This window comes from Diceros bicornis, chromosome 5 (assembly GCF_020826845.1).
Source record: "Diceros bicornis minor isolate mBicDic1 chromosome 5, mDicBic1.mat.cur, whole genome shotgun sequence".
In the NCBI taxonomy this organism is placed as follows: domain Eukaryota; kingdom Metazoa; phylum Chordata; class Mammalia; order Perissodactyla; family Rhinocerotidae; genus Diceros; species Diceros bicornis.
Genome location: NC_080744.1, coordinates 81625114 through 81642917, shown reverse-complemented (window position 1 = coordinate 81642917; position 17804 = coordinate 81625114). Strand labels below are relative to the sequence as shown.

General features: G+C 47.0%; 1 protein-coding gene across 2 annotated transcripts; it reads right to left on the bottom strand.

Moving 5' to 3' along the window:
* Positions 1–490: 490 nt before the first annotated feature.
* On the bottom strand, positions 491–7364 carry LYSMD4 (LysM domain containing 4). Of its 2 annotated transcripts, none has more exons than XM_058542339.1 (3): positions 7314–7364; positions 5436–5725; positions 491–3296 (listed from the first exon to the last, which is right to left on the bottom strand). In XM_058542339.1, the coding sequence occupies exons 2-3, from the start codon at positions 5715–5717 to the stop codon at positions 2685–2687; spliced, it is 894 nt and encodes a 297-aa protein (XP_058398322.1). In that variant the 5' UTR covers positions 5718–5725; positions 7314–7364; the 3' UTR covers positions 491–2684. The 2 variants fall into 2 exon arrangements, with proteins under 2 accessions (XP_058398322.1, XP_058398321.1); XM_058542338.1 differs by lacking the exon at positions 7314–7364 and adding an exon at positions 6989–7068.
* Positions 7365–17804: the final 10440 nt, after the last annotated feature.

Sequence of the window (17804 nt, the reverse complement as noted above, 5' to 3'; positions counted from 1 at the left end):
GGGCTGGGGGCAGTGCGGAGGCTGTTTTGTGGCCTCAACTGGGCAGTCCTGCTCTGGGTCTCTGCTTAGTCCCTGCAGTCTTCTCTCCCCAGAGTAAAACAGGAGCATCATCTGCCTGACAACAGAGATTCCCTAGGCTTCCACAACATTAAGCACTATAGTTCAACCAAAAGGACTAAAGCCTAACAAATCTAATTATTTCTTTACAATATTAACTCCCAAAAGACATTGAAAATGTAGTCAAAGGGCCAGCCCAGTGGCATAGTGGTTAAGTTCACATGCTCTGCTTCAGTGGCCTGGGGTTCATGGGTTCGGATCCCTGGCACAGACCTATACACTGCTCATCAAGCCATGCTGGGGCAGTGTCCCACATACAAAAAATAGATGAAGATTGGCACAGATGTTAGCTCAGGGACAATCTTCCTCAAGCGAAAAAAGAGGAAGATTGGGAGCAGATGTTAGCTCAGGGCCAACCTTCCTCACCAAAAAACAAAAAAAAAATGTAGTCAAATATGTAGAAAATGAGCTTCACAGTATGTCTTATGTATACCTAATACAGCAATTTTAAAGCATGTTATGCAGACCAATCAGCAAGATTGTGCTGGTTACCACTTTCTGTTCACCTGTTGGAGTAACCTTGGGCACGAGCCCTGAGCGGGCCTCACCTCTGGGACACAGACACCTGACACCTCCATCTTCTCTAACATTGTCCCATATCTTTTAATTCTCAATTACCAACCTCCAAATTAAAAAGAATCAATTTTCCTTCACAGAAGAAATTACTTTATTCCATTTGAAAAAAGTATACAGATATTCATTCTTCACCTGGCAAAAGTCATTTTTCCATGGGACTCTGAGCCCTGCCTGGTGAAGTTAATGGTGACAAATGTTAGAGAAACCTGTGGCCTTTAGGGGCACAGTAAGCACAAACATTTGACTGGAGAAGCATTCACATGATCAAAACATTTCCTGTAGCAAAGGTTCACAAGTTTATTTTATCCTGAAGACCATTTTGGTTTTGAATAAAACATTTAACTTTGAAGATAATTTAAATTTGCTAATTGACCCCAGGGCAAATATTTTTTCACACAACTAAAAGAAAGAAACTGGGAAAAAAATTGGATGCATCTCAAGTACTCTTCTGCCACACTCCTATCCTCTTACATGATGAGATCTTTTCAATCTATCTCTAGCCCTAATGTATCAAATGCCATAAACCATGCCTAAAGCTTAGCACTTGTAGTGTGTTTTCCTCCCTAGAGATAGACCTCTCGGACGCTGAACCACCAGCCACCTCAGCCTATTTCCACTCCTCCATGGGATCAAGATGGGCTCCTGCCAAAGCAGCCTCTCACCCTCACCCCATCTACTCCTGCTCCACCCGCAGCGCCTCAGAGGCCAACCCATGCTCCCCTCAAGCCTCTGCACTTAGCACCACTGTTGCCTTGTCACAGGAGGAGACAGGCAAATCACAGGCTGATGGGTTTCAGGCCCCTCTTTCTATAGCCTTTCACAGCAAAGGTCACCTGTAGGCCCTCCACTACGTGTCTGGACTTTTAACATTATGAGCTACATTGTATATAAAGTGTTATTTACCCAAAGAAAAATGACTGAGCCACATTCTTGTGTGATGGCTCTAGAATTCCTAAGAATGGAGTCAGGGAAACAGCAGGAAGCACACCCATTCTCCCTACACTACTCTTCCAGGCACACACAAGGGCTGCTGCTCTAGGCAACACTGGACTGGTGACTGTTTGGCCTTAAGACCTTAGAAGTGTCACATGTTGGGACCCTGGTGATAGACACTCATCCTTCTCTACACCTACTCGGCTCCAGACACTGGCCAGCAAGAGCTCCTTCCACGAACGCTGACTTAGAAAATCCAGTTAGCGATTGCTGTGGGGATGCACCTCAAGTGAAACTGGGCCATGGCCCCCAAAGGTCCTGGCCAGGAGGTGTACCACGGAGCAGCTTAAAACATGCCTGTGTGTCAAACTAAGTAGCTCTAAAAGTACAAGGAACAAAACTGCTGCTACTCAATACCATAACAATTTGGATTTAGGGATTTTTGATTCTAGATGTGACACTGTCTCAAAAAGGCTAACTGGTGAGGCAAACAGGAAGTAGGGCTTATAAGAATTATAATCCGGCACACTCTCTAAAACAGAGTGACATTCCACCACTATTGCACAGCACCTTTGCCAGAGAGACAGAGAACACCATTTGTCAGAGCCAAACACCCCTCATAGCAGGTGAGGGGCACTGCAAGCAGCCAGGCGACCAAAGCCAACCCCAGGGGCTTCCATATTGCAGGTCCACTGGACGAGGCCATTCCTCCCCCTGCAAGCACGTCCAACTTGGGGGCCCACACAGTGCTACTGTGAAGACAGTCATGGCCAAACCACTAAATGCCTTCAAGAAATGGTAGCTGTCACATGTAAATGTCTCTCTTGCCACAGCTCTCTGAATGTAGGAGGCTGAGGGCACTGGTGTTTTGGCTCCCGCAGCCTTGGAGTAGGCAAGGCTATTCCCCATGCTGGTATCAAGAATACAACAGTGGCTTCTGAAACGTGTCCGTATGTCACAGAAAAGAAAACACAGCACCTTAAGATACGGCTAATGTCAGCTGATGCACATCACAAGCCCAACCGCTAAAGATGGGCTGATTTTAGAAACAACAATAGCTAGTTCCCTGCCTGGTTGGTTTGACTGAACTGGCTGTCTGAAGAGGGGATGGCTGGCACTGGAATCACTAATTTGTGGGTTTGCCCTGGAACTACATTTAGTGCCATTGAGCCATTGGTGACAACAGTTGTGTTCAAGCTATTAGGGATCTCATCAGTAGCTTGTATTTTAAAATAGACCAAATAAAACACTGGTAAAACAATTCCAATTAGAAGCATGATAAAAACAGCATTCCACCACTGAATTCCACCGTCTGCACCAGTTGTAGGCGTCTTCAGAGGAGCTGGAAGTAGCGGCTGACTGGAGGTCTCTACGCAGTAACTTTCACTCAAAAAGATTTCTGACTGCACTGCACGTTCAATATTCTGGTCAATGCCCTTAAAGAAATCCGTCAGTTGGCTGGATGGGGCACCAGCACCTACAGCTGCTCTGTCTGAGTCTGGCTGCTCCTCGAAGGTCACTCTGGTCTCTGAGAATGGACTTGGAAGGGGTCTGAGTTCTTTGTGGGTCTCTGTTAGGATCCCGTGGTTTTTCACTGGAATCTTAATAGATTTCAAAGCATATAAGTCTTGTTCTCTGATGAAGTTGTTGACTTTCTTGATATCTGCAACCTAGGGAAGCCATGAAGAGAAACATCACGAAATATGTAAAGCTCCTTAAAACTAATATCCAAAAAGTGGCTCCAAACCTTTCTGGGTGATGGTCCAAGCCCACCCTGCTTAAGAATCTGATGAACACCAGAAAACTGCACCTACACACAAAATTAGTTTAGGCTGAATAACTGGTTTTTTTGGCTTTAACTGAGCCTTAATGTGTAGCTTAATCATCAAATTTTCCTATAGATTTATAAGTTTGGACAATTTAAAATAGTTTTGGAAAAGACATTTTTGTTTGTTTAAAGTGCAACTGCAACAAAATGCTTTTAGATGAAACACATCATGGTACTAAAAAGCACACTGTTGCCGTTTCCACTCTTAACTTTTGAGGCAACAGTGCCTCCAAATGGCTAATTTCTCTCCTGCATTAGAATCCAATTCAGCAGCTGCAGTAGACATTAGCATTCAGCAAACACAAAGCCTCAGCCAGCTCTACAGACACTCAGAACCTAGTTTACCTGTAACATTTTAAGAAAGAAGTGTGTCCTCATGATTCTACCAAATTTTCTTTCCCAGAAGTATTGTATGGCACATAAACATTTTTTAAATAAAAGCGACCTAGAGTTAATTCACTTTGAGGATTTCACAACAGTTCTTACGACAATTAGAAACATGTAAGGAATCATGAATCACACTGGAAACTATAGACTGCAATCTTCTATTCCAATATTAGGTCTTGAGAAGAAAGGAACACCACTGCAAGTTTTATAAAGTAACATGAAGTTCATAAACTCCTCTTATAATCAAATCTTAAGATTTAAGAAATGGAAGGAAATGAAATCAAAGATAAACCCTCCCTCCAGTTACTGCTTACAAACTTACTGAAGGCATCAGAAATGGACTTCAAGGTTTTAACTCATAAGTCCACTTAAACTAGAGTGTAAATATAGCCATAAACCCTATTCAAATCAATCATCGCCACTATTTTGATTCTTTAGCTACTGCTTTTATCATTTAATTGAATTGGGGTGGGGGACATTTTTAATTTATTATGTTCTGAAACTAAAGCATAAGGTGCTTGAGACCTTTTTGTCTTTGCCCCAAATAAACTATCATCAAATTTATTTACTTCAAATAGGAAAACTGATCACTTATTGGATGCATTATATAGTCTTTCTGGATTTTTTAAACATCATTCCAAGAAGCCCACTGCATCTATTCAGGTCCCTACCAAGGGGAGGATTTCATTTTCAGCCCCTTCTCCATAACCATGTAGCATGCCTACAGAAGCTGACGATAACAGTGAAATACTAATCTCAGTACAATTTACAGACTACTATGTGTCCCTGGAGACCAGGCTGCGTATTTCCCTGGGAAACACAACACCACCCCACATAACATGTTTAGCCAGTTGGATCTTGTTAGATAAATGATAGACACTTTAAAGAGGAAAAGATTTTTTACATAAGTAGCTCACATAGCCTTAGAGAAGGCCAGAGAAAGTTGTAGCACAGTGTTAGTAAAATGAAATAGTTTCAATCTAGGCGAGAATGCAACAATTCTATAAACACTTTCCTACTTACTTTGCCATTGTTAATCACTCTGAATGCTAAAAACATAATTAAAGAGAAAAACAGGGTTATATAGATACATAGCATACAAAGGTTAGATCATGCACTTCTAAAAGAGAGAAGGTAAAACTACCAATCAAATAAGCTACAACCACCAAGAAAGGGTCATAAAAAGAAAAGTAGCCAAAAAAGCAAGCATACCAAAGAAATCTTGGATAAATTCTGCCTGGCATCTCTGGCCTCATTAGGTATTAAAAAAAATGTGCTCAAAAGAAAAACAAAACGTTTCAGAATTTCAGTTTGGAGGGACAGAGAAGAGTAGAAGTACTCTGCAGAGAGGGAACTGCCCCATCAGCTGAGATTCCTAACCCTCTTTATGACCCCAGCATTCAGAACTGAAAGTACTTTCATCTGCCTTCCATCTCTGGCTAGACAGGAGAGTCCTTTACTGCTACAACAGGCCTTTCCCAACCACCTTGGGGGGTCAGGAAGGGATAGCAAGGGCCCCCACCCTTCAGTGAGTTCCTCTGTTCCTCTAAACACACAGGGGCCGGGCAGCACCTTCACCTGTGGGATTTCTTACTTTGCAGCCGTATTGAAGAGCGAGCTTGTTGAGGCTGTCCTCTTGGGCCAGCTCCCTCTGCAGCAGCACCACGTCCCCTGCTCCTGGCTGGTGAGGGTGGTGGGCACCCTTCTTCTGGCGCTCCTTGCTCCGGGGCCGCAGAGCCACACGGTGGGACTCTTCCTCAGAGGAATCCCCTGAGTCCCCACCGCCATTCTCAAACATGTAAACGTGGCTGGTCGGAGTCCTACAGACAATAGCTGGGCCTTGGAAGGTCTTGGTTAACACTTCCTTCTGCCTCATTTTCTTAACTGAAAACCAAACCCCAGGGTTAATTCCACATAAGCCAAGCCATATTCATTCCTCTGTGGCTACACTGAAGATAAGTGTCTTGCTGTTGTGAGAGATTTACTCTTTTTCCTAATCATTATAAATACTCAATAAATACTATCAGTACAATAAAGGATGTGTTTATGCGAGCTGAGATGAAGGCAGAGAGAGAAGGAAATAAGAACTTTTTTTTTCTAATTGCATACTTTTTGCACAGAAAACAAAAGAATCCCCCTTCTTCTCCCCTTATTCCGTCATCCATAGCTCCCCAGAACCCACATACATAGAGAAACAACTTTTCTTTTTGGTCTCAGAGTACCAAAGATGAGGCTGGGATCATTGCAATGAGAGGTAATGATTGTTCCCAGCCTCCCTGCACTGAGAATCGTAAACTCAGAACTTTTGTCCAAAAAGTCTTGTTCAATACTTTAAGCATTCCAAAGCATCTTCACTAAAAAGGTCAAGACTAAGGATACTGCTTAGAAGAACCACGAGACAAAAATACTCTGATTTTGAAACAGCCTGAATTATACAATATGTGGGGCAAGTGAGGGGAAAAATTCCTGTCCAACTGAGATTTGTCCGGTTTCTCCCAGGTCCCTTTGCCATCATTACATCCCACGTCTGGTACTGATTTTCACTCCTAGACAAGTGCAAAAGCCACAATACGCGCTTTCCCCTCTCCGAACTGTTCCAATGAGATTCCAGAATCGAAATCTCAAACACGGGGAATGACAGCCTCAAAAAGAGTTGGCCTCGGGTCCCTTGGAAGCCCCAGGGGAGTGGTCCCAGGGCGACCCCACCTCCGCCCTCGGAGGCCGCCGCCCTGACACCCTCCTCCCCCCCTCGGCCCGCACTCCAGAGACCCCGCGGGCCCGGAGGAGGGAGGCCGGCTGCCCTCGGTGCCCGAGGGCCACCCGCAGCGGCCCGAGCCTTCCCCTCCGAGCTCTGGGCCCGCAAGGGGCCCCGGCGGCTCCCAGGCCTCAGTTTCCCTCAGAGTCCCTTCCGTGAAAGGGAGTCCTCAAACAGGAACTGACAATAAAACCGGGGAGCGGCCTGCCTCTATGCTTAGACCGAGGGCAGGCAACATTCACAAAGGCACGACCTCCAACCCATGACCTCCAACCCCAGCAATCTCGGGCCAGCCCTCAACGGTCGCCGTCGCCGCCCCTCCAGCCGCAGAAGGGTAACCTGGAAGACCCGGGAGTGGCGGGCTCGCCCCCGAGCCGACAAGTGGGGCTAACCTGCGGCGCCAGAAAGAGCCCGCGGGGCCCGCAACCAGGACCGCGGCCTCCCCCTGCAGACCCCGGTACCTCAACGCCCAGGAACCGCCGCCGCCGCCGCCGCTGCGCCCGCCGATTGGCTGCGAAAATCAGCAGGTCTGCGGGGGGCGGGGACGGCGAGGCAGCCAATGAAATCAGCAGTGGGCGGGCACTGGAACGAGCCTGGCAGTGCTGAGAGGTCAGCACACAACCGGTAGGGAGCGCGGGGCGGGGGCGGAGCGCGGGGCGGGGGCGGGGCCCGGGCCCCAGCTCTCTGCCCTGACCGTGGACCCGCCCGTCCGCCTACCTGCACGGCTGCTCGGGCTGGTCCTGGCTTTAGTTTTTGCCTCTGTAAAACACTTGAACGCCTCCCTCCCAGCTTTGTGCTGAGCCTCAGCTTTCTCTCCCGTAGAAGAGGACTTTGGCCTCGCCCTGTGCGACAAAGGTCTGTAACGAGGAGGCGGATTCCCAGTAGGGTGCGTGTCACCTCTGAGGCCGCCGGCGGCGAAGGGCCCCCTCTGGCTCCGCCCAGGTGGGCGAGGGATCTCTGCGTCCTGAGCTTTTGCCGGCCCGGACCGCGGGAGGAGTTTGCTCCGCCCCGCACCGCCCACGAGGATAAAACAGAGAAGTCCACCGACGTAAAACAACGCGAGCCAAAAAAACAGAATCGATCAAATGTCGATGGCGGAGGACTCCTTAAGCTTAAAAAGTGATGGATGAACTCTCTCACACACTAAAGCACAAACGTTTAAAACTTCAACCCAAAAAAGAAAACCAAAATTAAAAAGCAAACAGTTATCTGGGGGAAATAAATGCAACAAACACCATAAAAGATTAAAATCCTTAATTGAGGGAGACCTCATCAAATGAATAAGAAAGACGTTGAGATTCCAGTAGATAAATGGGTGGAGAGCGTGAGCAGACAATTTACAAATGGAGAGTACAAATGGTTAACAGGGGAGAAAAATTAGACCTCACTACCAATCAAATTAAACAAAGCAAAAGGATGAAACCAGTAAGATCTCCCCAATGCCTTTTATGCTTTTCCATCCCACTTAGAAGAGAAGTCACATTTTTTATCTTGGCAGACAAAGCCCAGGATGGTGTGAGGGCTCCAACGCATTCTCTACCATTCTACCCATTCCTTGCAGCCACACTCCACTTTTTCCTGGCCTTTAAACACCCGGATCTCCCAACTCTGGCCCTTCACAGGAACGTCCTTCTCTCACTGCTGGCATGATTGGACTTTCTGACCCTCAGGCCTCAGATAAGTCACCTTCTCAGTGGGGCCTTCCCTGTCCACCCTGTAGGTGCTCCCTCTGTGCTCTGTCAGATCAGTCTGTGTCTTCATTGCACTTCCTAGTTAACTTGTTTTATTGCCAGAATCCTCCTGCCCGTGATGATGGTCTCTAAGTCTGCTTTGCTTACCACTTCCAATGCCCAACTCAGTGTGGACACTTAGATACACATTAAATAGTGGTTCAATAGGAGAGACTTTAAGTGACCTGACCTGGAGTACACAGGAGGGAAATGGCAGCACCAAAATCCAAATCCTCATGTGTCTGACTCCAAAGGCCCAGCTGTCAGTCACAGCTGTGCTTTTGGCCCAAAGTGCTGCCATAGCCTGGTGGACTTGGCAAGTCTGGGAGTCAGAATTTAGAAGTGTGATTAATGGGGAGAGGAGTCTGAATGGAATCTACAAAGCTGAATTCATATAATGGCTCTCTGATCACTTATAGTTATTTCTTTCTTTGGTGTCATACTGGAGCTTGGTTAGCAGGCCTGCCTGAGAATTACATGATTTTCTAAGGCAGCAGTTCTCAAAGTGTGTTCTATTTTACATAGTAATGCCAATAGTATTTGCCTCTTACACTCCACTCTCTCGATGGCCAGTAATTTAGCTAACGTATATTGAGTCCTTACTGGGTACTAGACAACACAATAGCCCTATGAGTAGGTATTATTATAATCCCCAATTTACAGATGGAAAAACTGAGTGTGAGAGAAATTGCAAGTTGCCTACCCAATATCCATTCTACCTTTTTACTTAGGAATAGAACCCAAGTATTATTGAGGGCAGTAATGTGCCAAGCTGAGACTACATTTCCCAGCCTTCTTTGCAAGGGGTACTCTTGTGAATAAGTTCCACACAATGAGATGTAAGAGGAAAATGTTGGGTGGGACTTCTGAAAAAGCTTTTAAAAGGGAGACATCTGGAAAAGCTCTGTAAAATATATGTGCCCTTTTTACCCTCACTCTTGCTGCCTAGAATGAAGATGTGATGGCTACAGCATGTGCAGTCAGCTTGGACCATGAGGCAACATTGGTAGTGGAATCCGTGTGCTAAGGATGGCAAAGCAGAATAATGGAAAGTGTGTGAGAAAGAAAGAAATGTCTCTGTTGCTTAAGAGGTTGTGAAGATCTCTGTTAGTAGCAGCTGAAGCAATTCCCAACTTATATCCTTAGGGACAGAGGTTAAGTTACTTGTGTAAGATGTCATAGCTAGTAAGTACAAGAGGCAGGATATACCCCCAGACAGTGGCTACAAAGCCCAGGGTTTGTAAGCTTCTGAGCAGGGCTCAGTTCTGCTTTCCCTGCTGCCCCAGCCCAGCCCAGGAGGCCTGCTAACCTGGTCACCTGTTCCCTCTGAAACATACCCAAGCTGGTTTTCTTCCCAGGCCCTTGGTTAGGCTGGTTGAGACACAGCTCCTCAGGTCCAGGTGAGGCCAGATGGGAGGTGCTGGAGCAACATGGCTCATCTACTGAAATGTGCCAGAGTCACATCCACCAAGGACAGCCCCACTGCTCCAGCCCTGAGAAAGCCACGACCAAATGTCCACAAGCAGACGTGTCTACTCCGATGCCCCTCAAAATCCTGCTAAACTTAGGCCATCCTGTCCCTGTGTCAGCCTGCTATGGACTGAATTGTGTTCCCCCTAAATTCATATGTTGAAGTCCTAACCCCCATTGTGACTTTATGGAGATTGGGTCTATGGGGAAGTAACTAAGGTTAAATTAAGTCATAAGGGTGGGGCCCTGAGCCAATAGGATTAGTGTCTCTATAAGACACACCAGAGAGTTCACTCTCATTCTTCTCTCTCTCTCTCCCTGCTCACACTCAGAGGAAAGGCCACGTGAGGACGCAGTGAGAAGGTGGCCATCTGCAAGCCAGGGAGAGAGCCCTTACCAGAATCTGAACCCTGACAGACCTTCACCAGAGACTTTCAGACTCCAGAACTGTGAGAAATAAATTTCTTCTGTGTAAGCCATCCAGTGTGTGGTGTTTTGTTATGATAGCCAGAGCTCAGTAAGAAACTGACCTTCTCCCCAGGAGGGCAGAAGATGGAAAGGAGCAGATGCTGCATGGCTGGCTTTCACTAGATGTTTCAAAACAGCAGTGGGTAGAGAGCAGAGAATTTTATGGGCAAAGTCATTAGAAGTTCTTAAGTACAACTTCTCATTTTATAGAGAGGAATTTAAGACCCAGAGACACAGGGGACTTACCCAAGATTGCATAGCAGGTTAGTGGTAGCCTTGAGCTATGACAGAAGATAAATGGAGTCCAAAGCCAGCTCTGTATTTACCAGGTGTGCAACCTTGATCTAGTCCCATAAGACTTCTGGGCCTTGGTCCTCTCTTCTACTGTATTATCCTCTATGCCCTGTATGGCCATACCTTCCTTCTGCCTGGAACAATTCCAGTTTATGCCTATTGTCTCAGCACAATTATTATTAATGCTCCTTCCCTTCTCATAGTGTTTGGACACACCCTCTACTTCTGTGGCAGTTTGCATGACACATGCTCCAGACCCATCCCCTGGCAGACACTGCTAGTTCATCACAGAGACACAGACAGCTATCAGGCCTCTGCATGGAGGATCCAAGACAGCCATGACCAATCAACCAATAGTGTCAGGGTTGGTGAAAATGATTTGCCATCCCTACTCTGTGGAATCTGGTAGTCTTGATCTGGTTTCTTAGGCTGTGGGTTATTTAGTGACTCAGGAAAATCCATTGGTCATTGGGGATCAGTCTCCTATCCACAAAATGGAAAGAACAAAACCTCCTGATGTCTTCCACGTGTTATAAAGTCATTGTTGGAAATGAAGCCCAGGGAAGAAACATAGCTATGAGTGTTAAAGCTCATAGCTCCAAAGATATTGCCAGCTTAGGAGTTCATGGGAGAGTGGTAGGAAAAAAAAAAGGTTGAAGAAATATATTGCATTTGGTACAGCAAAAACCATCATTAAAAAGTTAAAGGGCGGGCCGGCCCGGTGGCGTAGCAGTTAAGTGCACACGCTCTGCTTCGGTGGCCCCGGGGTTCAGATCCCGGGCATGCACCGACACACCGCTTGTCAAGCCATCCTGTGGCGGCATCCCATATAAAGTGGAGGAAGATGGGCAGGGATGTTAGCCCAGGGCCAATCTTCCTCAGCAAAAAGAGGAGGATTGGCAATGGATGTTAGCTCAGGGCTGGGCTTCCTCACAAAAACAAAAGAAAGTTAAAGAGTGTGTGACAAACTCCGTAAAAATATTTGCCATCTTTGATATGTTAATATCCTTAATACATAAAAGGCATTCAGATCTCAATAAGGAAAAAAGGAAAGATTCCATAGAAAAATTGCCAAATGATGCAAACAATTCACTAAAGAAATACTTATAGAAAAAAGGTGTTAACTTGACAGGTAGTCAGACCAATAGAAACTCAAATAGCTGCAAGAAGCTGGAAAAAGTCAAACCTAAAAGGATTCTATGGCACGTGGTTATACAGATGGGGAAAGGGTACTCTCAGGTCCTGCAGGTAGGAGTGTCAATTGGGGCATGAGTAGCATTATGTAACAATAACTTTAAAAATGTGCACATGCTTTGAATCTGTTTCCCACATTTAGGAATTTACCAAGGAAATAATTAGGACATCTAAAAAGATTTGCTACAAGACTGTTCTTAGTGATGAGAAATGGAAAAAATCCAAAATGTCCAATAGTGGGGAATTAGGTTGAATTCATTTAGCTCATTTATGAAATGGAATAAAGCACACTAGTTTAAAATAATCTTGTAGGGCCAGCCCGGTGGCGCAAGCGGTTAAGTGCGCGCACCCCACTGTGGCGGCCCGGGGTTCGCCGGTTCCGATCCCGGGCCTGCACCGACGCACTGCTTGGCAAGCCATGCTGTGGCGGCATCCCATATAAAGTGGAGGAAGATGGGCACGGATGTTAGCCCAGGGCCAGTCTTCCTCAGCAAAAAAAAGAGGAGGATTGGCAGATGTTAGCACAGGGCTGATCACCTCACACAAATGATAATAATAATAATAATAATCTTGTAAAAGTATAGTTATTGACATGGAAGGATGTTTAGGAATAAAAAGCACTGTTTTAAAAATCTGTAGAGGGGCCAGCCTGGTGGCGCAGCGGTTAAGTGCGCGGGCTTTGCTGCGGCGGCCCAGGGTTCACAGGTTCGGAACCCCAAGCACGCACTGACGCGCCGCTTGGCAAGCCATGCTGTGGCGGTGTCCCATATAAAGTAGAGGAAGATGGGCATGGATGTTAGCCCAGGGCCAGTCTTCCTCAGCAAAAAAGAGGAGGATTGGCATTGGATGTTAGCTCAGGGCTGGTCCTCCTCACAAAAAAATAAAATAAAAATCTCTAGAAAACAAAATAAGGGACAGATACCCCACAGCGTCAGCCCACGTCCACCTGAGGGTTGTAATATTCATATTCATGGTGGTTATTCCTGGGTGACTTTAATTGTCCTATTCATGTGCATTTGCCTTTTTAAAGTTGCCTCTGCTGCACACATTTATTTACTCTTGTTATGAGGAGGTGGTGTACCTACTGAACAGTGGTTAAAGCCACAGGTGCTGAAGCCAGATGTCCAACTTTGAATCCAGCGCCATCCCTTAGGACCTACAGAAAAATCCTGTGACCTCTGCAAGCCTCAGTTTTCTCATCTATAAAATGGGATGGAAGATAGACACTGCTGTTCACCAGATGCCTGGTATCCAGTGAGCACTCCAGGAATGTGGGCTATCATTATTACCAAGGGGGACACCATAAAGTTATGTAAATTATTCAAGAAAAAAATACATTCTTGCCCTAACTTGGGTAGCTGGAGGTGGTTCGTGAGGCTCAGATCTGCACTGACCTGGAAACAGGTTTCTCAGGTGAGTTTTAAGCCTGTTCATCAGCAGCTGTATTTGTGTGCGATTCCATAGTCCCCAGGGCCAGGATGTGGGGAGGTGCCGGCAAACAGGAGCCTGATGAACTGGGTGAGCTGTCCTAGGCAATGTCAGCAGGGGCCACCACCCTTCAGACCTGGTGAGCGCCCACGTGGGAAGCCCAGCGCCTGGCCCCAGCTCCCAAGTCATCCCAGGATGACTTCCTCCTGGCCCCTCCCTTCCAGCTTGGAGCCTGGAGCTGCTCTGTCCTCTCCGCCTTGGTGGGAAACTCAGTCTCCAGTTTGTCTTTCTCCAAAGAGCCACACCCACAGACCTTTGCGCATACAGCAGGGTGTTTAAAGGTTTTACAGACACATCTTAACACCTCCGCTTCGTCCCTCTCAGGAGCAAAACCTTAGACCCCCACCCCCTGCCTCCTCCTTTCCAATCTCCTTGCTTTCTCCCATGCAACCTTTAGACTCAGCTCTAGCTTCCCTGGGCGTACCTGGGAATTATGCCCAGGTTCACAGGGCCTGACTCAGCACCTCCACGGTCCCCTTCTCTTCCCCAGTCCCCTGGGATTGTGCGGGGGACAGATCTCATTTATAATTTTTATATGAATTACATGCTAAATACAATGATACTATTTTAGATAATATTAGGTTACAGAAAATATTAAAATCAATTTCACCTTTTCTTTTAGCTATTTTTTAATGTAGCTACTAGAAAATTAAAAATTACATCTGGGGGCCAGCGTGGTGGCGGAAGCGGTTAAGTGTGTGAGCTCCGCTGCCGTGGCCCGGGGTTTGCCAGTTCGGATGCCCGGCGCGCACAGACACACTGCTTGTCAGGCCATGCTGTGGCGGAGTCCCACATAAAGTGGAGGAAGATGGGCATGGATATTAGCTCAGGGCCAATCTTCCTCAGCAAAAAAAGAGGAGGATTGGCAGATGTTAGCTCAGGGCCTATCTTCCTCACAAAAAAAAAAAAGAAAAATTACATCTGGTTCACATTATATTTCTATAGAGCAGTGCTGCTCTAGGATCCCGCTGCCAGCGGTGCCTGAAATCCACTGTTGAGAGCCTGCCTTTGTCTGCAGGCGTCCTTGTTCTCCGGAGGGCCCTGGTTAACATGCATATATCCTGACCATTCACATCAGGTCCAAGCTTGGCCGGGAGATTGACAGATAGAGAGGAGATGAAGGGAGGCAGGAAAGGTGTGAAGAGACCCCTTTTGCATCCCCACCCCCTGCCTGAAGTTCCCCCACGGGTGGTGGCAGGAAGGGAGCAGCAGGGCCGGCTGGGACAAGTGGGAAGTCTCTCAGCTGAAGACTCAGGGGCCACTGGCACCAGGGGAGGATCCAGGAGAAAGCTGCACCCAGTGATATTTCTGAGAGCATAATGTGAATGGGAATCCCACCCAAACTGAGGGGCTGGGAGCAGCAGTTGGAAGCAGCGCCTGGAGCCAGGGTCTGGGAGTGAGGGAGATGAGAGGTCACAACTGCAAAGGAAGGTGAGGGAGGGGCCCTGGGCTCCTCAGCCAAGCATGCCGCAGAGAAGGCTCCTCACAGTGCCCTGTGGGACACACTCAGGCCTCTTCCCAACTCATGCCCTGCTGTCTGGAGGACTTTTTGGTTGTGGTTCTGTTACTGCAGGTCAGGGCACGAACCTGTGAAATTGCAGGTCCCTCTGGTAATGCCATTCCGTTGGGACTCCGGGCTGCGAAAGCTTTGATTACATACATGAGCATGTCCAGGCCCCTCAGCTAGACTATTCTTGCCCTAAAATAGACTTGAAGCTGATGCATCCTATATGTACATAGCAGATACTTAATACCAGGTTGTAAACATCTTGTTAACCCCTTGCATAGAACCCAGAAGGGGCTCAACAAAACGTTTATTTAATTGATTTGAATATTACTTGACTAATGAATGAAATAAGAGCATACAGTTGCTCCTGAAGCATGAAGCTACCATTGACTGAGGGTCTGCTGTGTCTCTAACCCTTTCAGCATTATTTCCAACCTCAAATCCTTTCAGGGACATTGGATCTCTGTAGCAGTCAGGGTTAAACCAGGAAACCACTCAGAGTATTCACATCTGCGGGACCTGCGTGCAGGCACTGGGGTCACAGTTGATGGCTAAACAAAAGGGGGCACTGAGACAACCCAGAGATTAGTCACCATGGTGGGGTCACCATCCTCCTAAACTGGGGGGCAGAGGGAGAGGGTGGTGTCATGGGAGCCCAGGGAACCAAAAGGAGCCTGTTCGGTGGGAGCTGGAGCTTTGGAAGAGACGAAAATGCTGCAGAGCTACCTCGTGGGGCAGGGAGAGACGGGATACCCTCAGGCCTCTTCCCAACTCATGCTCTCCAAACTCTATGCCAGCACCTCCCATTGGCTGAACCAGCAGGAAGCCAGCTGCCCTGGAAGCCTGGAAGCACAGCCCAGGGTCAGCGCTGCTGCCGTACAAAGCAAATTGAGGGGAGGGTGAGGAACATCTCCGGGCATGCTGGCCCAGGAGCAGTACCACCCCCATTGTCCCAATACCTTTGAAAGGGCATGATTATTGGAGGAATTGAACAGCCTAACTATTATGGGCTGAATTGTGTCCCTAACCAAATTCGTATGTTGAAGTCCCAGTAACTGAGAATGTGACCATAGGTAGAGATAAGGTCTTTACAGAGATGATTAAATTAAAAAAGAGGCCATTAGGGTGGGCCCTAATCCAATCTGACTGGTGTCCTTATAACCAGAGGAAATTAAGACACACAGAGACACCAGGGTTGTGCACACAGAGGGAAGACCATGTGAGGAGGTAGAGAGAAAGGAGCCATTTACAAGTCAAGGAGAGAGGCCTCAGGAGAAACCAACCCTGCCGACACCTTGATCTCAGACTTCTAGCCTCTAGTACTGTGAGGAAATAGATCTGTTGCTCAAGCCACCGTTGATATTTGTGGTATTTGTAACGGCAGCCCAAGCTGACTAAGACTGCCCGAGACCATGTTGCTGGTGGAGTCAGAATTCAGCGCAAATCCACCCCCATAGAGCAGGGAACCCACTTCCTCACTGACAGCAGCACAAAAATGACACCCAGACCCCCAAAGGGACCCCTTTCACCTCCTCCAGACCTGCGTCTCCCAGCCAGGTGACAGATGTGATGGAGAGAAGGGCGTGCCTCTGTGTTCTTTGCACTGTCTCACATACACACATGTGTTGCTCACACATTTTATGAGATGAGCCAGGAGTTCCCCGAGACGGTCTAACTCCTTCCAACTTATGAGCCTTGCCACAGTCAGCATGCCATCTATTTTCAGGAGAGTCCAGCTGGCTTTATCACCTTTTAGGTGTGGTGACAAGCACCTAAATCAGTGGGCAGTTCACACTCTCCCATGCATGTTGCTGACAAAGTCTCTGCCATTTCCGTGCTCAGGCATTCCTGAAGGGTAGCCTTGTGGGAACCAGCATGGGGATGCTCCCCCATCACCTGGACTTGGCTCAGGGCCTTGGGCTTACATTTAGGGTTCTCTGAAATTGGAACTTTTCTCCCCAGCCTACGTGAATACAAATAGCTTAATTCCTACATCATTCCATTCATATTCATTTTTTTTTCCACAGCTCTATTGAGCTAAATATCACATACCTTAAAATTCACCATACACTTTTATTTTTTTCATTCACATTCACTTTTGAGTCAACCACATGTTTGGTGATAATAGCGGGGGAGGAGAGTTACCATCCTGGTCTCATGGGCCAGGCGAATTAGTAAGAAGAACTAAGGGAAGTGATCAGTGGAGTCTCTACAGAACCACAGGGCAACCTGTGGATTCAAATATTGTCTTATGGGATGATGCTGATACATGATATTTGGCTGTCATCCCGTTAAGGGAAACGTTTGGATGAAACTGACTGATGTTTTCTAGGTTTCACTTAGATTTGATGTGTTGAGTAGATGCAGCTTTATTTGCTTTGTATATTAAAGTCTCATTGGTGCTGGGCAGTCAATTATAGGGGTTGGAAAGCCAGAGTTGCCATTTGAATTCAGAGAATTGAAGGGAAACTCCCAATATATTTGATGCATTAACATGTTAAAATGTTAAATAAAGGAATTGCTTCTCAATTTCTTGAGCAATCTTAAGAACAAGTGCCCATGCTCAGTTTTTTATCATTAGTTGTTGGATACTCTCAGCCAAGATACTTAAAGCGTTGTCCCTGGATTTCCTCTTTGCTGCCACAATCAACCTAGGATCAGAACCTGAGCCCAAACAGATTATGTCCTATTTCATGCCCTGGAAATGATCCATATTCTGTCAAGGGGAAGGGGATAGGTTCCCAATACCTCAGTTTACTAACTCTTATGAAAGCAGAGAGAGTGAGAAACTAGCTTTGGCTGGTTTTGAAAGAAAGAGAATCTATACTGAAAAGGGGATGAAGGAGGGAGGAACATTCCAAGGGAAAGACCTTGGAATGGCCCAGTCAGATCACTCTATAACAGTGGTTCTCAACCAGAGGGATTGCACCCCTCAGGGGATATTCGGGGATGTCTGGAGATACAGACTGGTGTGTGTGTGTGTGTGTGTGTGTGCGCGCGCGCGCGCGCGCGCGCGTGCGTGCATGCGCTACTGGTATCTATGGATGCTGCTAAACA

Coding starts and splice junctions, on each gene's coding strand:
- LYSMD4 (XM_058542339.1), bottom strand. CDS start 5,717: ATGAGGCAGAAGGAAGTGTTAACCAAGACCTTCCAAGGCCCAGCTATT. Junction 3,297..5,435: donor CTCTTCAATACGGCTGCAAA/GTAAGAAATCCC, acceptor TGGCTTCCCTAG/GTTGCAGATATCAAGAAAGT.